Source organism: Vanessa atalanta, chromosome 4, assembly GCF_905147765.1.
Source record: "Vanessa atalanta chromosome 4, ilVanAtal1.2, whole genome shotgun sequence".
Classification (NCBI taxonomy): domain Eukaryota; kingdom Metazoa; phylum Arthropoda; class Insecta; order Lepidoptera; family Nymphalidae; genus Vanessa; species Vanessa atalanta.
In genome coordinates, this window is record NC_061874.1 from 13,768,194 (window position 1) to 13,792,777 (window position 24,584).

At 33.1% G+C, this 24,584-nt stretch overlaps 1 protein-coding gene across 1 annotated transcript in view; it reads left to right on the top strand.

The window, feature by feature from the left end:
• LOC125078010 (protein O-mannosyl-transferase TMTC1-like) overlaps nucleotides 1-24,584 on the top strand; it is a 106,456-nt gene that overhangs the window by 38,267 nt on the left and 43,605 nt on the right. The window contains exon 2 of the mRNA XM_047690151.1: nucleotides 15,054-15,231. Coding sequence (XP_047546107.1) covers nucleotides 15,054-15,231 — 178 coding nt within the window. The remainder of the gene's footprint in view (nucleotides 1-15,053; nucleotides 15,232-24,584) is intronic.

The following is a 24,584-nucleotide window of genomic DNA, read 5'->3' on the forward strand; positions in this document are numbered from 1 at the left end:
CCACTGTTGGGCAAAGGCCTCTCTAAGGCTGTCAGACATATAAAGATACTTTATATTGATATAATATTGCTTAGCAACAAAATTGGCTAACGTTATACACCCGTGTGTATTCGTAGAGAACTACAGAAATATTTACACGTATATAATCGCAAGTGTACCACACAAATGTCTTCGGCGACCGAACTCCTTACGCATTCATTGCTATGGGTATCTAATATCAAACCGACCGTGACCATCTAGATTACATGCATATTATATAATACGTGTTTATATATTATGAATATTTTATTTTTATTCTCATCAACATACGTATAGAAGTTTCATAATAGCAGTTTCACTATTTACTGAACCAGGACGCGAGCTTCTACAGTAGTCATTTATAATTTAAATATTATTAATAATAAAATTCTGTAATATTTAATTTTTTATAGGGACAATATGTTTACTTAATGTTTTAATCAACTATAGCGGAATGTCACATGAATAATTATAATTAGTAACTCCTGGGAGTCGAATTATAGATGTGTTATAAGGTAATAGATGCGGAGGTCGTAAGTTCAAACACTGGTTGAGCTAATAAAATGATTACGTCTTTCCATCATTTGAATCTCAGTAGCAGCTTTGGAAGAGTGGTGACCGTGATTTCACTGTTTGCCTCGTAAGGTGCGTAAAGTCGCAAACTAACTTGCCTTATCTTGACAGTAATTGTTATGTTCATATTTATGTATAAAAGTTAGAAGGAGTGAATATTATTACAAAACTAGGATGACCACATCTGTCAGTGCTCAACTCCAGTTATACATAAATATATATATACATATATATATATTTTCTTATGATATATTTGAATGTTTAATCATTTATTAAAGTCAATAAACACAATATGTTTATGTAAAGATTAAAAACTTTTAGAAATGAACAGAGCATATTATATATATATATATGTATTAGTTACTTAATATTAAATGTCAAATTAAAAAAAGCGACCGAATAAACTTAAATCACAGAATCACAGATGTTACTTCCAATCAAGCAGCGAAATCATTTCTGGTAATCTTAGAAGACGAACTAATAATTATTTAATAATAACGATTACTTATCAATAAAACATACATTTATTATAATCGAAAAATTAAAATTATTCGATCGTTAAATTATTTAATTAAGCGCATTATTTATTAATGCGAACTTTGACTACGGTTCTTTTGAACCCTCATTATTACAAGGAAGAACCTGCGAGGCGGAATACGTTATGATGAGTATGGCATTCATCCTTTCTGTTGGAAATTTTACGGTGTATTTGAAGTCGAAATTGATTTCCCTTTATCTACCTTTATAAACATATTATAAAAGTTCACGATCACGTGGAACTGGTGTAAGATTAAATAAATACCTAATCTGGTATACATAATAAAATATTCGAAAATCTTTTGATCGTATTCGAAAGCATTCATGTGTATTTTCGCCCTTTTGATATTCATCGTAATTTTTTAGATAACGATTATGGTGGCTAATTGTCGAAAATACTCGCAATAAAAACCACGTTACAATCGATATTAAGATTACGAAAGGAAGAATAGGAATATTTATTCATTTGATTGAGTAGGTACTTATTTATGTTTCTGCACGTATAGATCAAGATTACATTTGTAAGTTGCTTATAAAACAAGTACAGTTAGACAACTTCTAACTCTAATTTAGTTTAGTCTACGTTGATTTACAAAGCTAATGACCTATTGCTATGCATTGATGATAAATAAAAATAATAAAAAGAAGATAAGTAATCAAAATAAGAAATTGACAAATTAGATATGTCATCTTGGTTTATACACACGGAAACGTAAATAAGAGGATGATATATAAGAAGATAACTAGAAAACTATAAGTAGTCGCAAGAATTGAATAAATTGTAACCGATTCATCGAACAAATAAATTATGGGACGATATGCTGTGACGTCACAAAGGAATAAGTCGCTCAGTCATAAAGTCTAAAGAGCTCTCCATACACAGACGGAATATAAAATAAGAAAGAGTTTAAGCACAACTGTATAATTCTTATATCGCATATTAGTTTATTTCGTCTATATGATCAGTTTGATAAATTCTTCTTTTTTATGTAATGGGTAGGCCGCACCACCGCCCGTAGACATTGGCGCTGTAAAAATATTTACCACTCCTTAACTCACACCAATGCACCACTAACCTTGGGAGCTAAGATGTTATGTCCCTTGTGCCTGCAGTTAGTTGTGGTCTCGTACAAGTCGTTTCAACGGTACATATGGCTCTTATTATAGTTACTACTCAGTTTCTTGCATTGACTTTAAGTTGAGTTGAGTTATATTCCAAACTTGGTAGTAACTTTACGTTTAATTAAACGCTGAAACATATCTAATCTAAAAGTGCAATTATGAGCTTACTTGAATACAGAATACTATATAATTTTTTACAGTGTAAGTTAAACTTATTAACGGAAGCTAAGAATTTTTTTTTAATGTGCAATCGTAATAGATTATCTACAAGGTTACTTTAATTTTTGACCGATGTAACTTCGATGCCCGTCGAAGGCATAGAGTTAAAAAAAAAACAGTTTTAGTGTGACATCTATTTATTTAATGCATGTGGAGGTGCTTACATCCCGTTAAATCGACATCAAAACAAATCTCTTATCCTCGCAAAGATGCTATCATTAAACGAAGATATCATCAAAAAGTGCTGTATAGTTATTCTCGTCAGCAAATCAGGCTTATTTAAATGTGTATACAAAATAACTTATTATAGAATAAAGAGGATATTTTATCTCATTTGTAATTTTTTAAGAGCTCTCAGACGTAAACATTCGTTGACGACACTTTACAGTGAGCGCAATTTCGAAAGAGGAGAGTCGAAATAGCATTAAAATTTCATTAAAATACTTTTAAATGATAATTATTGCGTCACAACTGTATAACTCAAAATAAATACGGTTTTTTTTTTTTGTAATTACGGCAGTAATGAAGTGGGACTTTTGTGCTCATTCACGTAGATGACGGGTAAAAATATCTGTATTATAACGTGAATGAATAAATTAATTTCAAAAAAGTAGAGACGGAAATTTATGCTATTTAAAAAGCGATTGATGGATATTCGTAAAATGAATTATTTTATTTATTTTATATTTAGAACATCATTTTAATTTGCCAGAAATAGTATGCGGTTTAAATATATGTACGTCTTTTATAATGATTGATCCTTTTTTATAAAAAATAATAATTACGTCATCACAATAATCAATGAATTGCTAAAATATTTCGAGAATGGAAAATTTCTTTGACATTTTAAGGATGAATTCTTAAAACATAAATAGTGAGCATTAGAAATTTTGAGAGTTTTTTTACTTATTCGATTTGCTTATATACATATTTTTTCTGCTAGCGCAGATCTATTATATCTATCTATATTGTGACTTGTGGTAAATCCCAGGGCATATACAGTACTTAATTTTTTTAATTTATTTATAGGTACATCAATATCACACATATTAAAACCTACACTGGTACACTTAAATCAATTTCTTATATTTTTTTTTCTTCAATTTAGGTAAAACATCACAGAAGGAAGGTAATAAGGTAGAGAACTTAGTAAATGCTTGCCAATGCTGCTAAATGCATACATCAAGGTTTGCACGGGCATTTTAGAAGAAAAACTATCGATAATAAATATTCTCTGCTTTCTTTAAATAGATAAAATTGGTATGATCATTATTATGTTCATTTGAATTAAACGGATGCTGATTCCAACACCAAAGTGTCTGAAACCTACAGGAAAATTAACGTGCAGAAATAGTTCGTCCGCAAGGTTCCATTGTAGGCCTCATAACTGATCCCTTTGGGACCACGTAGTACATCTTGTCTGGGTCATACCTAACATATATTTCACAAATATGTCTTTCGTAAATAGCCACAGACGATCGCCTACAGAGGAAGGAGGAACACAATAGTATAGGAGTGCCCTCTCGTAGAGTCTTACATAGGGTTACGTGTTAGACGCATTGACGCGATTGATCAACAGTGCTCGATACTCAATTTTCATATAAATTTCAAACGTATTAGTGTGTGTTAATATGTAAATAAAATACGGTAATGTTATACATATTTGACATTGGGTTCCTAAACAAAATAACAAGACATATGCCTTGTTATAAACTTTCTTAACAAAGGATTTCCTAACGTACGAGTACAAGGCGAAGGGCTTCAGCGAGGGATCAAACCGACGAAGTTACGGAACTTGACCAACGGTTTTAAATTGTTCAGATAGCCTTCAAAAGATCTAACATGATAATAAAATTTCGGAACAATAGGAGCATGTAACTAATTTCTTAAAGGACATAAGTAACCTATTAAATCAATACACATAAACTATATGAATACTACGGTAATTGTAAGGTATCCTTTGTTTTTAACTCTCTCTCTTCTTTTAATTTGAATTTATATGACCTGTTAGCATATGTATGTTGTTGATGATCACCTATATCGGTTACATTAAATAATTAAATATACGTCGTGATATATCAATGTCATTGAAGGACATTCATAAATTAAAGAACAACTTGATAAGGACGATTTCAATAAGTTTCCTCGACCGTTTTTCTCAGCCGTTTCAATTCTAAAAGAGAATATTATTACTAAATTATTTTTCCTCCATTCATTAAGAACAGTAAACGAAATGGGAACAAAACAAAAAGTTGACGTTGTATTGTTTCGTATTTTCCTGTTTTTTTTTTTATTATAATTTATAAAACAAAGGATACTTGAACTGATTTGTTGTAAGCGAAATTATTTTATTTTACTAAACAATGAAAATGTCCAATTCATTCGTGCATGATAAAATGAACAGTACGCGTATCACCGAGCGGTACCCATGCCTCGTGATTAATAATTTATAAAAAGAACCGGTCATATGAATTTGGAAATTTTCGTTGAGGAAATTGTGCATATATTTTTTTTGTTTTGTAATATCTGTCTACGTTACAGTATATTTTATAGGAAACCATGTATCTGTACAAAGACTCTATTACCCTTTGATTTCATTGAGTTGTATTAGATGTAATTATTAATCTTCTATAATTCAACCGTACACCACATACACAGCAAAATACGAAGCATTACACTATCTTGTTGACGGTCAAAGTACTACCAAACACCGATCAGAAGTTATTCTGAATATATAGAATAACTGACAAAAGAAACTCAGCAGGGCTTTTTACTTTTTCTTAGAGTTGTGCTGTTTTATTGTATCGTTTACAATGATAATTCATCTGTTCTTAAAAAGGCCCGCAGGCGATTGTTTAATTCCCAAGGCGTCCCAATCTTTCATGTCATTAATTTAACCTTATGCAAACAAACGTTTTTTGATGTATTTTAAATGACATTCTCATTTAACACATAAACAAATAAAAATAAGATCACATACTTCATTGAAATAAGACACGTGATTCAATAAAAACAAACCAATATATTCCTTTAACTTTCCGACCGTAAAACCTCTACTGCTAGAGCTAATTCCGACATAAACCCGTTTGATTAAAGATGAAATAACTTGTTAATTGAAAGCCTTAGCTTAAAACAAATTCCTTCAATGCCTTGCTATTTTTACCTGAGAAATTAATTAAAGTTCTCAAAGAGCAATCTTGAGCTTTAAAGTTGCATCTGTAGTTAGATGAGCTTTCTTATTCCTTAAACTCACTACAAACGGGTTACAGAAAGGTTAATTTTTTTTTTATTAGGAGATTTCCTTTTCAGAATATAATTAACCGGAGTTCATATTATTTACATTTAAGGAAACAAAAAGTTAAATTTTTTTGTTATATATTGTGTGTATCTAATTGTTATTAACTATTTTTAATTTTTATATGTATATAATTAAGGCCTTCGTGTAGATAATTTTTACGAAAATATATGCTATTATTTATACGTATTATGATTATATCTATACATATACCATTAGGTTATGCCAGAGTGTTATAGGACAACCCCATGTCGACCCACGGGTGTCGTAAGAGCGGAAAGGAGTCACGGGCCAGTCGGACTTTAAGCTAATAGTCTTGGAACCAACTCACTAGCAAAAGAATCCCTAAAAGCTGTATTCATATTATATATATAGTCTCGCAACCGCGAGATCCTATACTCACCTCGTAAAATGATGTTCCAGTTAACAAATGATGTGAAATTGTTTTCCAATATAATTAACTGATTATAATTCAATTTAAAGGAATATAAATAATTCAGTTTGTTTATCTTAATTGTTATTTATTTTAGCACTTTTTTTATTATTGTTTAAAATTTTATTCAACGTAATATTTTAATAAAAATTTTAAGTATTTCCCGTCATAACTTTCGACTTTTATGTCGAATTCGAACGTGCGTTGAAAACGTGAATGCATAACAAAATCAAAATATCCCTTCTTCGAATAGGCTCATAAAAGAACCGAGAAGGAAGTAGATTCTACTGAGAAGAACCGACAAGAAATTAAGTCAGTGTCATACAAACAGACTCACTTATTACTTATATATATCTCACTTATTACTATTAGTAAGGAGTTTTTGCATTATTAATACAAAACTAGGTATTTGAGATAAAATATTCTATAACCATATCACGGCAATTCTTTGTACGTTATCACTCCAGACACAATGCTGATGTGTGTCTATATAGAGACACTTACACGAAGCCATTCCACTAGTAAATGTAGGTATAATTATAATAGTTGCTCGTAACCTTAAATATAAAAGTAAGTGTGCCGCATTACCCACTATAACCCAGTGTGCAGTTTAATTTGCGGCGCCGACTCACAATGAGGTCCACTAATTACCGTCCACGCAACTAACTGTGACCGGGGTGAGTTCATTTATTAAATTTTAAGCGGGTGATATCATCTTGCTGTGTTTTTATTGTTTAAATACGAGCTTGGTGTGATAAAATAATATTAGAAATATCTGAACTCGGTCTTATTTATTATATACTAGCAACCCTGGCTACGCACGGGACCAATTTATTAGGAAAGAAAATATTCCTATTTTCTTGTTTTGTCCGCTTAACAAGAAAATATTAAGCAGGTATATTTATTTTTTAATGTTTAATTATTTATTAATATATGTAAGTTTACTGCGGAAGTTTAAATTTTATTGTTTAGAGTCAGTTCGTCAGTTTTTTCGCTGCACATACCTAATTTTATTTAAGACCTGTGATTATCTAATATAATGTTTTAATGTATTTCTTAAAGATAAAATTTGGCTATGTAATCGTACAAAAAGTCCAGTTGACCTTAATGATTATAATGTGTTTATAATAATATATGGTATTAGAATACAAGTATATCATGCTATCTGTCACGTGGCTATTAAAGAGTCTGTGAAACAACGTTTTTTATACATACAAAATTTGACCTTGATGATGTCTGTATAATACATTCCTTTTAGTATAAATTATTCTGACGAGCAAATAGAAAATCTGAAAGTAGTCACCCTCGTCTAAAGATATTTGCGCCATTATAAGCGTTAACCATTATTTGTAGCACCGTCACGCCACCGATCTTGAGAACTTTTATTCACTTACCCTTCAAACCGGAATACAACAAAAATGGGTATTGTTGTTTAGTGCTAGAATATGCGACGAGTGTGTAGTATCTACCCAGTCAGGTTGGTATAATGTCCCAGCAAGTAAATTTCATTAATTTATAGAATTTAATTAAATGTGAGCGACCATCTCATCTCCAGTGAGTTCCAGCGTGAAAATTAAATCCATCGCCAAACCTACGTATACCCAATTAACCAGATGAGTGCCTACTTTCGTAATTAGACGTATGTCTGACCCACGCATTTTGCTTTATTGTCATAGCGGCTTTAATATTAGAGTAACAATAATTTGTACAGATTCATTTAACTAAATTTACAAAAGAAAAAGAAGTAAACTGTTTATTTATAAATTATAATATACATTTAACACTATAATTGCTCGTATGTTAAGCTCTTTTATATGTATATGTACACATATTTATGTATAATACACATTGTAAATTTCCCAGAGCTGGACGAAGACCTCCTAACATATAAAGGAGAAGTTTTGGAGTTTATTCTACATCGCTGGGTTTGTTTCGGTTCCTCACTTTCGAACGTGAGATTTTATTTAGATTGTATTAATATATAAAAAATGTTTTTAGGTAGAGTTTCTTTTTTTTATTGTGTATAGTGAATTTAATATATATATATTAAAACTTTTTTTTATCACCGCGTGAGGCCTTCCAAACGTTTCACCACCTACTACTGATAATGATGTGATGTACTAACTGTTTTTGGCAAACAATCTCAAAAGAGATCTGGTAACAGTACAGTACGTAGAACATATCATAGTGCCACATAAATATATGAAAACAGATAATCCGATGGGACGGCAAATCCGGTGAAAGCTCAGGCGTAGGACCAACGGATGTACGTGCTTTCCGAGACATGGGAGTTTACACACTTCCAACTGCTGCAAGCTATCACTGAGAATATTTCTACAGAAAAAAAAACATTAAACTGGTTAGTCATCTCACCTGGTGATGGTGTGTCAACCGTAAAGAATATATTGATATAGACTTGACTAAGCTTATTTTACTACTATTGAGACATTGAAACTGTTTCTATTTTTCCGAGAATAAAATCGCCTACACCTTTTTAATGTTGGTGCCTGGACTATAAATAAATAAAGAATTAAATTATGATCTAAATGCCCTATCCATTTAGTAAGAGAAGTGGCTCGGAAAATAAAAATTAAAAATTATAACATTAAAACATATTCTACTTTGTTAAGCTCATCCAGCTGGTAATGGGAAATAATGGGGTCCAGCTTTAGATAAAATGTACTTACCATAATATAAAGTTAGTGAGCATCGCGTAGCGCCATTGCTTCAGTTATAACTTCTGCTAACACAAATTACAGCCGCTTTCAAAGTGTAAACGTTAAGTCTTCTTTATATTCTCGATGGAAAATGCCTTGGAAATTCTTATCATTTAGAACCTTTATCATGGTTTTGTTTTTTCTTTTTTAGAGTAAACTTTGTCTTGTATATTTAAATAAGTAACAACATTTTTATTGTAAATCTGAAATCTTTATCATCTTGATATATATTGACCTCTGTATATCGAAGTGGCACCGGTAAAGCGGTGTAGAGAAACAACGTGAGAACCCTCCATATTTCAAAATATAAATATATTCTACCGCCAAGCAGCAATACTTGGTATTGTTGTGTTTCGGTTTAAAGAGTGAGTGAGCCAGGGTAACTACAGGCACAAGGGACATAACATCTTAGTTCCCTAGGTTGGTGGCGTACTCGAAATATTAACCATCCCTTTCTTCGACAATAATTGTCGAAGGAAGGGATGGTTAATATTTCTAAAAGCGCCGATGTCTATGGGCGGTGGTGACCACTTAACATTAGGTGGCCCATTTACCGGTTCACCTACCTATGACATTTAAAAAAAAGTATGCTAGATTAAACTCCAAGACTTCTCGTCGAGTAGATAACCTTTGTCATGCCTTTCTTGAATTAATTAATCATCTAATTATTTTCTACTCTAGATAGCCAATTACTACTACAAACAAATTACTGATTCACGATATCCATTTTTTTGTCTTAGAAGACAAATTATGATTCTCTTTACTGTTATAAATATAAAGAAACAATTTCGTTACAAAGGAAAGCTTATCTCTAAGATGTTTATTTCACCCACCCTACATTATGTGTTATAAACGAGTTCGTAATTTTAGCAATGTTAGTACTGTCAGCATAATAAATACAAAACGCGGTAATGTAATCATGGAGTCAAAATAAAAATAAATCATACGTTACAAAGAAGTCAAGTCAGAGCGGCTAATTTGAAAAACCAGTCCCCTATAAACGAAATATTTGTGCACTACACAATAACTAAATGTCATGATCCCTTGGGATAGCATTCTACATGACTGGAGGAATCAAACAGATTACTAGACGTGTTAACGCGATCGAGGCACGTGAGTGTTACACTGCCACACAATAGAACATTGATAAATAAGGCATATTGCCCACTAAAATATTTTATACATGATAAAAAGAATGGGATTATTACTTGTTGAATAAAGAGAGGCATATTCAATGGACATCATTTTATAAATTAAATAAAGAATGCGAAAAGGCTTTACATTTAATGTTATCTTATAAAATGACAATATCTAAAGTGATTGTTCAAAAGCCTACTTGAATGAAGTAGGCTTTCAATTCTGACCCGTTACGGAATTTGAGCGTGATAAAAACTTTACGAAACTGCATAAATGCTCACAAAAAAAAAACAAATAAAGAGGTACTTCAATTCATGCCTGTAAATAGCTCATACATAAAAAATCAATGAACTGCATTAAAATCTTATAAACTTTTACCATGGTTAAAGATAGTATCTAATATCCAATTGCTAGAAAAATCACTACATTTAGGCTAAGTTCCAGAAGCTAAAATGTTACTGTTTTTAATTTTATATTTTACACATTAAACAGACGATGGAAAATACTGGACTGACTGAAAGACAAGAACTAAAGTTGACTTTTTATTTTAAACTTTCATAATGATAGTATCAGACGCATCCCTTACTCCACTGAAAGCCTTCTTGGACTAAGTATTATATACATTATCCTGGTATTCTGAGAATGTGGATAAAGAAACTATTACATACCGATACCTAAATTTAACAAAATATTCCCTCTCAGATTTGCTTCGTACACATTGCATCATATGATGTTTCAATCTCCGATGCATTGAACACAGTCAGATATTGAACTTTGCCAATTAATGACCAAATCTGTTTAATCAGATATGTCCGGATCGAAATCTGAAGGCCGAAATTATACCAAAACAGATTAGCATCACAACTAAGCAAGAGCAGATAGAACTCAGTAGATTAAGTATGTACTCGTAGGTTAGATTATTATAATTACAAATTGAAAAACATAAATTTCATGAGTGATAGCTAATTGTGGTATAAGATTTAGAGCTAGATAAAAAATTGCAATACTATGAGGTAGTCAAATTGATGTCAAAATTTAATTAAATCGAAGTTCAACTTCTCCATATAATGCAACGAGTATAACACAAACAAGAATAATTTGGAGCAATTGAACAACAGTCGATAAATTATTTTTCAAAGCCTCCTCTCCTTTTGAGAAGAAAGTATGAAGCATATTCCACCACGCTGCTCCAATGCGGGTTGGCGGAATACACATGTGGCAGAATTTCGTTGAAATTAGCCACATGCAGGTTTCCTCACGATGTTTTCCTTCACCGCCGAGCACGAGATGAATTATAAGCACAAATTAAGCAGATGAAAACTCAGTGGTGCTTGCCTGGATTTGAACCCGCAATCGTCGGGCAAGATGCATGCGTTCTAACCTCTGGGCCATCTCGGCTCATTTATACTCACTTGACACAAAATATTTCTCTCGAAACTCGGCGTAAGTCATAGGATAACACGCGTCAATCATACCCGAACGCCGGGTCGGATTCATATACATAGCTCCACAGATGACTTTATTAAGATTAGGTATTATAAACAAGTTGAGTTTACGACGCAGTGACGTTACGAGGCACGATAATATCGTATTTAATGAGAGACTTATACGCACATGTGGGTTGAAACCTTATTTTATTTAAGGTAGATTAGAATATGAGGTATTTTAGAGGAATTTTCAAAAAATAATGAACGTTATGGAATTAGGGAGAATAATTCTTTCGTTGTTCGGCATTTTGCAGATCTGGATAGATGCCAACAACTCCGTATTTTTGTTTCCTTTTGGAAGAGATGAGCTAGTGTAAAATACTAGAAGACTAAGTACGACTAAACGTTGGAGTAATTTCTTAAGACAATCTGTATTGGGTTAGACTGACGTCACAATCACCATATTACCTTACGTATATATTATATGGGCTTGACCGTGGCTATATTAGATTAGGGGTGACTCGAACTTCGAAATTAGATTAGAATGAAAAATAAAATAACTGTATTTGGTGACAAATTAGGCGTCCGATGACATGATAAGCTATTTATAAACAAAAGAAAAAATAAAATAGTCTTCATGCTCCTTTACGCCGTAAATACCTTTTATAGAAATTTTCATGAGAGTAAGTTGGACGGTATAAGTCTTGATTTAAACAAAATACATGATACGTAATAACGACAAACACGGTGAATTGTCAAATAGTGTTGATGTCTATTGATTTCAGATACAATAATATTGACAATGTCTATCATTTTTATAAACCTTGCGTGACTATTCAGTCCGGTAGTCTGGAGATTATTTGTCCGTCAAATTTTATAACCAATCTTATGGTGTAAATAATAATAAATAAATAAATAATAAATAATACGCTGCCAATATTGCAATATCATCCTTTTTTGTAGTAATAATTTTAGCTTATTTAACTGAATAAAATTTAACTTTTCAAACCGGACTCAACATTAATATAATTAATGTTTGGGTGTAAAATATTTCAAAAGTGATTTCTGCCAATTATGGGATTTCAATAAATTTTTGATGGGCCAGTTCCATCAATTCAAACAATTTTTTTATTAATCGAATATCAAGAATGATCTGTTAAGGTGTCCTTGCTTGTCAATCTCAACCGCACTCAGGACCAATAAAACGGACGATTTATTCGATGAGTGAATGTCGAATATTTTCTACCGATTGAAAACTTCTGTTATTGAAAAATCTGTTTTGTTTTTTCTAGAAGTTATAATAATTTTCAGAACTTATAAAATATTGACTAGGATTATATACAGCTTCTCCCTTATATTTGTTTACTCTGACAAAAAAAAATTGCTACACTTTTTATGCAACTATTTGAAATAAAAGCAAAACTGCTGATGTTTAAGTTTCAAGACAGACATTATTATAATTATTTTTGTCCATATTTATTAATATTATTAATATAAAAAGAGTAAACAGATGAACTATTTAAAATGTAATTGAAAAACAAATATTTCCTGTTATCAAATGAACCAGTAAAAAGGTAAAGGAAAATATGAAAGATCCTTTGAATATAGTAGTTAAGTGAGGAGGAACATCAAATTAGACGTCTTAAAATAAAGCGTCACAGCTGTCTCGCCCGTCCCGAGCTTTGTTTCATCGCCCGCGGCTGCATATCTCACGTATATCGTTTTGACGTCAACAAAACGCAAAACGCCAGACGTTTACTGGGGACAAAAGGGGAATCTTCCTAAACTATGTTAAACATCGTGGTACTTGACATTGCTTTGCTGCATTCAAGTTGTTTCTGAAAATTTTGGACACATTTAAAAATCTTCACAGGACATTTCAATGTAAATTGTTCTGAAATTCAAGTGAGTTTAACGTTTAATATTTCAATGTGTCATTACTGGGCCATCTGGTATTCAATGCGGAAAGACATTACACTCTCACTTAGTGATAGGGCTTGGTGCGGGCCCGTCTGGGTAGGTACCACCCACTCATCAGATAATCTACCGCCAAACAGCAGTACTCAGTATTGTTGTACTCCGGTTTGAAGGGTGAGTGAGCCAGTGTAACTACAAGGGACATAAAATCTTAGTTCAAGGTTGGTGGCGCATTGGTGATGCAAGGAATGGTTAATATTTCTTACAGCGCCATTATTTTTTGGCGGTGTTGACCACTTACCATCAAGTAGCCCATATGCTCGTCCGCCTACTGATATAAAAAGATCTCTCATAAACACAACGCTATTATATTTGCTACCAACCATGGGAACCAAGGGATCTATTCTCCTTTGTGTCTTTAATCACAGTTTTGCTGGCTAAGCAAAACTGTTAGTTGTAACTATTAGTTAGTATGCATAAAACTTAAAACACAAACTTCAGACATAAAACCCGTGAATATAATATTAACGCTCAAAACTAAACCATTATGTGTTAAATTCATTACTACAATACTTTGTACTTTATCTCGGTATTTCAAAACTCCTTGTCTCGTAATTTCTCTTCAGATAGCGTTTACTATTGTAACTGTCCTTTTATGTTTAAGGCGACATTTCTCACGGAAAGCAATTTAAGCATTAAGAAAATCTCTGTTTTAGCCACAAAACCATTAGAGCTCTGCGACAGACAATGCAAGGCCCATTAAAGACGTCGCCCATACATCCTTGGACGTAGCGGGGAATTTAGGACGCAGAGCCTTAAGTTCTGTACGGTCTTAACTTATGCTTGAAATTTTGAATTTCGTAGACAAAAGATTTTAAAATTAACTTGAAAATAGAATAGTATTAATATAAATGTCGATAGTGGTCTGTGGAGACTCGCCTCTCAGACTCCAGACAGTTTGAATGGTGACTTATGTAGTCGATCCTGAGTTCTTGCCGCTTAACATTTAATTTAATCCTACCTGAATGAATAATATTCTGACTGATAGGCAGTTAATGCTAGTATTGTTTAAAAAAATAATTTATTGTTATACAAAATGAAGATTACATGGTAATCAACGAATTAGAACTTTTTATCATTTATACCTACATATTATGTTCTTGCATATTATTATTTTAAACATAACATTTAAATTTAGAATGAAGATTATTTTATCCAAAGTATTTAATAAAATTTATGTTTTCCGTTCCAATTAAGTGTAAACCTTGCGTTAGGAGTGGGGTTGACAATAGAAGCCGGGTACAAGATCGTACATTTTGAAATCGCTAGGCACGTTAACCGTTGAGATCTTAAGTTATGTAAAGGCTTTGCGCAAGCCCGTCTAGGTAGGTGCTATCCATTTATCATATTGTATACCACCAAAAAGTAATACTTAGGTATTGTTGTGTTACAATTTGAAGCATAACTAAATCAGTGTAGCTATAGGCACAGGGGACATCTTAGTTCCCGAGGTTGGTGGCGCAATGGTCACCTGAGAAATGATTAATAATTTTCACAATACCAAGGTCTATTGCAGTGGTGACCACTTACCATCTAATAGCATATCTGACTACCTAAATAACATAAAAAAAAAATTAAAACTCGAATTATAATTCCAGGCTAAACTACGCCCTATGTGGGCTCTCGGCGTGGTGGTGGCACATGTGCAATATCGCGCTGCACGCCGCGTGCTGTGCGCTGGTCGCGCGAGCTGGTGCCGTTGTCGCAGGCCTGCAGAGACCATTTGCCGCCCTCGCTGCACTGCTGTTCGCCGTGCATCCAGTTCACACTGAAGCGGTAAGCTTATAACATTTCGTTGCTTCTACCCATTACCGAAATAGAAGCTCCTGTATGTTTTTTTACTAAAAACCTAGTGAACTAACTAAGCAGTGAAAATTTGTAACTTTATTCCTTATTAATATTTAAAACTTAGATTGCTTATTAGTTAATTATACTCTTTTGTTTCGTAACTAGTTTGTAACTAGGTTACTGGGTAAGGTGCCCCGGAATTTCAATCGGAACGGAGTTAGAAGTATATGGAATTCTCTGTAACATCCCGGAGTCCTTAAATTGGCAGTTCCATTCCCTTGGCCCGGAAAATAAAGAAAGGCAGAAGGCCAGCAATTAAATTATTTCTGGGTTGGTCGTTATGGTTGATTGTAAATGTTCACTCGGATCTATAGTATTTATATCACTTGCGAGGGCAATAACAACAATTCGGGAGGTGCATCGACATACGAACTCCCATACCCTATAAGTACCATCCGGGTATTCCCCTCGTAAGTTACAAGAGTAGGGGGGCAAGGACAATGCGAGGAATGGAATAAATATTTCAACACCTATGGTTGTGGTACTCCCTTACCCTTCGCTGGCCCATTTACCCGTCAAACGTTTTTAAAGTTAATAAAATACTAAAAAGTTCTATTATTCGTATATTTTAACAATTAATTCACAAATATGAATAATTCATGTCGCAGTTCACGGTATAGCAAAAATAATGGAAGAGAAAAGGTATACGGGCGTATTCTGCGTATTTTTCTTCCATCTCGAAATTACAACGGATATGACATTCCTATCCAGTAATGTGCATTTTGAATTGTTCGTACATTTATATGAAAGGACTCGTGCACTAGAAGTATATTGTGGAATTAGTTTGTGGCATCTGTTATTGTAAGAGCCGGCATATTTCCGTCCATGCGTTGATATTAAAAATTACGATGAGTGGTTTTTTTAAAGTGTGCCTGTTTTGAATTTTGTCCTATATTTGAGTGTTAGGCGTCATGTTGGTAGTGAGAACAGTAACAGCCTATGGCAGCAAGGGCGTTTACCAATGACCTGCTGAGAATTCGGAGTGTAGATTCTACTGAAAACAACTGGCAACGATATCAATATTAGATTTTATCAACTGTTGCATTACATAAGTATGTTAACTTATTATTAAACAACGGACAAAAACTATCCGGTTTAATATCTTTTATAGAGTACTAAAGGTTTGTTATTTATTTATCAATGTTTTTAAAATTAGATTTAAATGAAGCGGTTAGCCAAACTAAATGTATCTACGGAATTTTATCATAGAAACAATATCTTGCCCATAGAAGGAATTGACAAAGTGAAGACGGAAATTTGGTTTTACAAGCCCCTTTTAAAGTGGGCCACGAGGCAATATGCATGTGAGCCGCTTGGTGGTATATGGTACCACGGCAACGTTTAGAACATGTTATGCATCTTGTTCCTGTGTGTTGTGAGAATTGTAGTCTTATTGCTTCGATTATTAAATAAAGAAATTTTAGTGTACAAAATGAAAGACATCCAGAATTTTCAGTTCAAATATTTGTGTAGACAGTAAAGGTAAACACCTTGACACTCGTTAAACGCAACGTTTACTGACATACACGCTCGTTACTGCTTCATCCACTGCAAACGACCGATTTATAATACAAAAATATTTAAAAAAAATACAAGATATACCAATAAATTTTATTTATATGACGTATATGTGATTTTCCGAAACTATTATACTATTTAACGAAGGGTTGGGTATTAATTCGTTATCAGACATATTTATTTCCAAAAATATAAGTCTCGTTGTTTTTTTTCGTATCTTTTTTCTTAATGTTCAATTAATCCTGACACTTTTTGATTCTTTTCTTTTTAACATCATACTGACGTTGCCAGCATGTACGATAAAAATAAATAAATGTTAACTAAACTTTTTAATGATTCGACATGTAAATGCAATACTTGAAATAAGAGTAACTGCAGCATGCGCAGAATGCAACGTTGATAAATTTTCTTAAATACGCTTATCAGATATAACATTACGAGGAAGTCTGTCTATTTTGTCGGCCTTCTAAGTGGAATTCAAAGTTTAAATTCAGGTTGGGGCCTGAAATTATTGATTTTTTTCTAACTAGATCCAGAGTGAGGTCAGGACATTTCTTGTTCACTCATGTATGTACATTTCTGCGCTCTGATCTCTATCGTTCTGTCGGGTGTCTGTTTTATTGAAAAATGAGAGTGACCTTTGGCTGAACACTTTATGCAAGATAACGTTTCCTACACTAACAGTGTAGTCAACAGACTAATACTTGAGATTTGCCATTATGATTGACAGCCATGCTCTAATTAGATTTAGATACAATTCTTTTGTTAGTAATCAAATATAAGTTTTTTTTTTTACATTAGCAGCCTATAAATTTTCCAACTGCTGGGATAAGGCCTCCTCTCCCTATGAAGAGAAGGTTTGGAGCATATTCCACTAGGCTGCTCCAATGCTGGTTGGTGGAATACACATGTGGCAGATTTCGTTGAAATTAGACACATGCAGGTTTCCTCACGATGTTTTCCTTTACCGCCGAGCACGAGATGAATTATAAACACAAATTGAGCACATGAAAATTCAGTGGAGCCTGCCTGGGTTTGAGACCGAAATCATCAGTTAAGATTTACGCGTTCTAACCACTGGGCCATCTCGGCTCTGTACGTACAAAATTATAATTCAATTAGAACAACATTAACATCTAAATTCGTTATTTCATTGAATAAACAAAAAAAACTCCAAGATCAAATATAAAGAATGACTAGTAAAACAGAGAGTTGTATTTTAATACAGCTGCGAAGTTGGAAAGAAGAAACAAGATGGAGGAGCTCAGAAAAGGTCGAAGTTGTAAAATCTAGTTATGCCGTTTCGTAGCCCGCGGGTAATGGGGCATCCTTCTGTGTAAGAGATAATAATCCTCAAGTATCAGGAAATAAGATTCATTTTAGTGTAAAATATAAATGATTTTAAAGGTAAACTCGATACATGACGTATTTAGGAACCTGAGCTACGAATAAGGCAATTCTAGTTAAACATTTCTTTATAAAACTAAGATTCTTTGAGTCTTGCCTTTAAAGATTTCGAGTTCTGAAATATGACCAAGTTTGCTCACTATATTTCTGAGAAACGGCCGAAGTAAAATTTATAGTTTGATATAAAAGTCAAACTTTTAGGATCTATTGTGAAGTTCAAATAAACACTATTAGACCGTGTATTTTTACACAAAGACCTCCTTCGACGTCTTTTAGGAAAGTCACAGTGCACATATTTTATTATTCATTTAAAGCAAAGCGGCTTGGACGAACGGATTTATGTGAAACTAAAGACTTGAACGCTCAAATCATCATGCAATAAAACACTTCTTATTAAAAATTCGATGTCGATATTGTTACGACTTTCAACATTTTTGATCGATCTTAACCTAGATTAAATTACGGGAGCGGGAATTTAAAAAAAAAAATATAAAACTTAAATTTAAACTTATTGACCGAGCAGAAGCTCATGCTACAATCAATTGAAATTATTTTTAATACAATATTTTCACATAAAATATGTCTCCCGCGATGTGAGAAGGTTCATGTTACTTTCCTTTGTTGCTGATTAAGCATTTACTGTTACTGTTCTCACACCATGGGCCACCTTTTTATAAATATTTATTTACAAAACATGTGCATAAATAAATTTAACCATGCAACAATAAATAGAAATAAACATGAACAGTTTTCATATTGGCTATAAAAGAAATAATCTTGATAAAAGTAAAAATAAAGTCATGAAAGAAATTCTTGAAAGCAAAAGATGATGAAAAAAATTACGTGTGTCTGATGTGAATCTGTCATTAACGTATCCACGTGCTCATTAGAGCAGCGCGGTGAAATAACTTTCAAGTCTTCTCTTTAAGAAAAGACACAGGCTTTTTGTAACTTTCCATTTGAAATTACACATAACAAAATCCACGAGATCCAATAAGAAGTCTTGATAAATACTGTGTACAACGCATTTAATTTGCGGGCGTTATACAGGAGAGCTCAACAAACACCATTTACCGAGTTGAAATGCAAAATGGCGCGGTGTTTCTTTCTGAACGACTCTCTAAGCTGCGCGATTTATTTACTGTCTGAATTTAAATTGTTCCACTTCAGCGTAGCCTATCTCTGCTCCTGTTTAGTCAGTCAACGAAAGCACTTAGCTCTGCAGCGTTCGAATAAATGATAAAGCAACAACAATTCTCATTATTTTGATTAAATATAAATATTGTTATTTGTTACGATCAATATACCAGTTTCAATTTTTTTTACATTTAATCACTTAGAAGATAGAAAGGCAGAATCATAAGCGGGGGAAAAATAATGCTAGCTCAGTAGCTAGCATTATTTTTTTATGTGCATAATTTGTTTTATAATTCATTAAGCCCAGAAAGGAAAATTAATAAGGTCAGGTCTCCTTACTCCTTTAAAAATTTAAGAGCCATTTTTTTTCAATTTAAATATAGAAAACTACTTGAAAACTCTTAGCCCAAAGTTTATGTAATCAGAATAATTCGGTATTGTTCTATATAAAAACTAATTAGTTTTATTATAACTCCAGAGAATTGTTATTAAGCAATAAAACTGTGGAACATGTTCTATGTTTGAATAAATATTTCTCTGACAAGAATGAAATATAATTAAAAGTCACAATTTCACAATGAAGCGTTACGCTTTATTATCGACCAAACAAGTTAACCCCAAATTGGAAAGGAAAAGATCTCACTGCAAAGAACATACCAAGGAAATTAAGTTTTTTCGAACATTGCCCCAATCATAAATATTCGTTATACAATCTCAAAAGAAAACACGAGAACATTGGACCCACATTACATGCTGATCGTAACTCCTTCCACTTATCTTCCAAGAACTTCGAATAAGTGATAACCACGTAAGTGATTTGCAATCACGGTCGCGTGTCGCTGATAGCGCGGATTAAGGTCTGGGAGATTTATGTTCAGGTCCAACGTGTTTTACGTTGGCGCGGGTATAAAAGGATCATGTAGTCGTTTTAAATATCTGCAAAGAAATGTTAAAATATTCATTCAGTTAAGAGCTCAGTCACAATGTTCAGTACATTCTACAACTGGCATTTGATTTGTGATAGAATCATAATATTATTGTTATGTAGGTGGTCTTGCGTTTCGACGTTTTGTAGTCAAATAATTGGTCGAATTTTAATTTATTAATGACGTAAAATTATGTCATGAAATAGGTCATAGGGATATTTTCAAAAAAGTTCCTTATCGGACGTTATCTGAACTCATGGTCTTTGGATCTGCTATACAAATCAGTCACTAAACAAACGAGGCGCTTAGTCCTGGCATCGGCTTCGTGCTTATGACTACGACTGTTCGTAGTCGTCTGAGCAAATAACTATACCGCGTGAATATATAATATACAATCGAACATGTCGATCACTAATACATAAAGAAATAAAAGTAAAATAGATTATATAGAAAATCTGGGATATTTGTACATATATTTGTAATTATATTAGCGATAATAACTAATTAAAATTCAAGAAGAGACAAATTTAAGAATCCCTTAGAGAAAGAGCGACCAGTATACGATGATGTTTATATCGACAACATTACAAATTTAAATAGTTTCCTTTGTCTACTATAGAGGGAACAGGATTACTTTCCATGAAAATGCAATTCCACATGTAAGTATGTGACATTTCAATTTTCAAACATTTCATGATTTATTTCAACACGATATAAAAATTAAAGTATCGACCTATTAATATCCTTTTTAATTTCTCGCTGGAAAAACACGTTACGCGCTTCCTCCACGAATGAAAGTGTGGTGATATGTGGCACTCGTCGGTGCCCTGGACGCCGAGTGCGCCCCGGATCGCCGGACCCACTAAAAAACCAGCGGTACCCTCTCCGTCTTTCGGTGGGCGCCACGGGATCGCTTACGCATGCTACCGTAACGCCCTGACGGTCGGCCCTTCTAAGCGGGCCTCCAACTAGAGGGGGTTCTCGGGGTAATCTATTAATATCCCTGTGCTAATCTAAGACCTTCTTTACTATTTAAGATTTTAAATTAACATGGTTATTTTTATTACTAACAGTATTTAAAACTGGATATTTACCATGTTTTTTATTTTTATTTGGTGCAGCTAGATATTTCGACATTATCTACGAATGCCTTGTTCACGAGATAATGTCATTCGTAGACACTCGTAAATATTCTTTACTATTGTCGAAAATATTTAGAGCTTTTTCCATCATGCTGCTCTAATGTAGGTTAGTAGATTTTCATACGTCACACATATCATTATGATGTTTTAGTCGATTGCCGAGAATTATATTGTCAGTGGAAAAGAAGACGAGCTCAAGCGCCATTTTACTTTTCTTATATAAGAACAAATTAAGCACATGACCGGTGTTTTAGCAATTATTGGTAAATATTCGTGGGCTCTAACAAAGTATCAAAAATAAACTGAAAACAAAAAATAGTATTGTAAGATTTTTTATATATTACAAAAAAGATTCAACAAAATTACGTAAAGATAATAAGGGCAGGACATTGATTTGCAATCAAGTTGTGTGGCGTCAATTTCAAAAGATTAGATGGCTCAAAGATGATTTATTTGAGCGGCCGTCTCGGAACTCTGTAACAAGATACTTCGCTCCTTCTTCTCCAAGAGGTAGAAAGAGAAAGATGATATAATTTTTAAAATAAAAGTACCCGTACATTTACCTGCTATTACTATTTTTCCACGCTTTTTTTAAGTTGATAATATGATAACTATGTACTTAACGACGGCAATATTATAAGATAATTTAAAAAGGAACATAACATTCAAGCATCGGTACATGAAGTAAAACGAGTAAAAATTGAACCCTGGCTATGTTTGGATATATTTCGGTTTTAGGGGTGATTTATTGCATACACCTTTAAAGCATTTTATGAGTGTCCAATGCCTTCAATGACACTTTTTAATAAATGCTCTCCATTAACTTTTCTAATAATAAGCTAGTGGTTTAAAAACAATAATGTACATATTTACACTTACACTTTTGACTATACTAACTGACAATAATATACACAGTTACACTTTTGACTATACTAACTAAGGCCCTTAGAGATATAAGTACGTTTTTATCTTCAAAAATTTTGTTGAAGTTAAACGATTGCTATGTCGCAATCAATTATGATGAAAATAGAGAAATGAGTTAACTAAACAATATTAACAAGTGCCGAGATGGCCCAGTGGTTAGAACGCGTGCATCTTAATCGATGATTTCGGGTTCAAACCCAGGCAGGCACCACTGAATTTTCATGTGCTTAATTTGTGTTTATAATTCATCTCGTGCTCGGCGGTGAAGGAAAACATCGTGAGGAAACCTGCATGTGTCTAATTTCAACGAAATTCTGCCACATGTGTATTCCGCCAACCCGCATTATATGAATATGCTCCAAACCTTCTCCTCAAAGGGAGAGGAGGCCTTTAGCCCAGCAGTGGGAAAATTGACAGGCTGCTAATGCTAAAAAAAATTAACAAGTGAGAAAAGATAAAACATACTAAGTATAGATACCGATAAAAAATTTCAACTGATTCCATAATATTGTTCCAAATTTGAATATCTACATTTAAAATCCACTAAATTCCGTAGAATTCTGAAGATAACCACGTTATGCTTTTACAACTGAAACAACAAACTTCGTTCATTCCCTTATTAGTTTCAAACAGGGCACAGTATTTCACTATGAAATTACCCTCGCTCGCCTTTATTGCTATTTTATTGTTAATCCACGCGCGAACACAGAAATTACCAACAATAATACGGGGGTATAATTTTATAGTATACTGAGTAGCATGAACATAGACAACGATGATTGCAAATTAAATTATATCATATTGAATGTTTTCGAATCTATCGAATAATAAATTAATAATCAGCTTTTATTAATATATGATATTTATTAATTATGCAAATTTTTAATAAAATATTTATGTATGTATGAATTGATAACATTAAGTGCTTATATATATATGTATATACAAATATGAATTAAAAATAGTTACTGTATAAATAGTGACCGCGTGGAATGGTGGCAAGGTGAATCCCCGTTGAATCGCATTTCCGATCCTCTGGGCTAAATTTATTAATCGATATATATTCGTATGTTTTGGTCAGTTGTCACTGCCTTTAAATATTGGTGCCGTAAGAAATTTTAACCATTACTACTATTACTACTGTAACCTTGGGAACATAAATGTTATGTACCTTTTTCCCGTAAGTACACTGGCTCACTCACGCTTCAAAATGGAACACAAATATACTAAATATTGCTGTTTGGTGCCAGAATATCCGATGAGTGGGTAATAGTCTTGCACAAAACCTTACCACTATGTATGTTGTAACTAACTTTTATGCTTTAAAATGTACATCAATTAAACCTAAAAGCTTTGATATGTGAAATTCAAAGATTTAATTTAAAGCAGCCATCTTGCAACGAATAATTTAGAGAAAAGTTTCTCCTTCCTCATCAATTGCGCAATATCACAGGGGGAAAATCGCATGCTATTCGTAATTACCGTATGTGAAACTTTGAGTCGTTAAATAATTCCGACTACGATGTAAGGAAACTTTTCCCGGCGAATATTTAAAATATTAAACGTCGGATCATGTTTAACGCTAAACTAGAATTTAGTTCCCAAAGCCAACCAAGCTACCGAAAGATTTTTTATTTTTCTAATTCTGCGAAAATTATTTTTTAATTAATAATACTTATATATCTCCAAAGGTAAATTGGCGACCAATCCGTAAAGCGATATCTTGCAAGGCACCAATTGCAACTAATAAGAAATTCTCTTTATGTTGGGAAATAACATTGGATGAGCAATCTAGGAAAGCGAATCCGCTTTTAAATTTACAAAAATCCTCTCCGACATTGGCAGGCGTTCAAAGGAGCCTACGCCATATAACTTCAAAGACGGCCGACCAATTAAATTTTGTTTCTCAAACTAAATTAGATAGCGCGTGCTTTGCTGGATTGTCGGGAACTCGACGCTGGCATTTAATTTGCTTCGCCTCCGAACGCAAAAAGACTAACTCGATAAAAGAATTATCATTTTCATTATCTCGTAGCCTTTGTACCCGCCACACGGATTACACCAGGTTGCGGTAACTCGTGTAATTAAAGCCTTATGATTTTTGCGTATAATAATGTTGAATTTTTTAGACTAAAAAAGAGCTCAGTTCACCCAGTGACTAGAACTTTATGAGTCCTAATCCGCACCACTGGTCGTTTAAATGTTCTGAATGTCTGTTTATAATTGA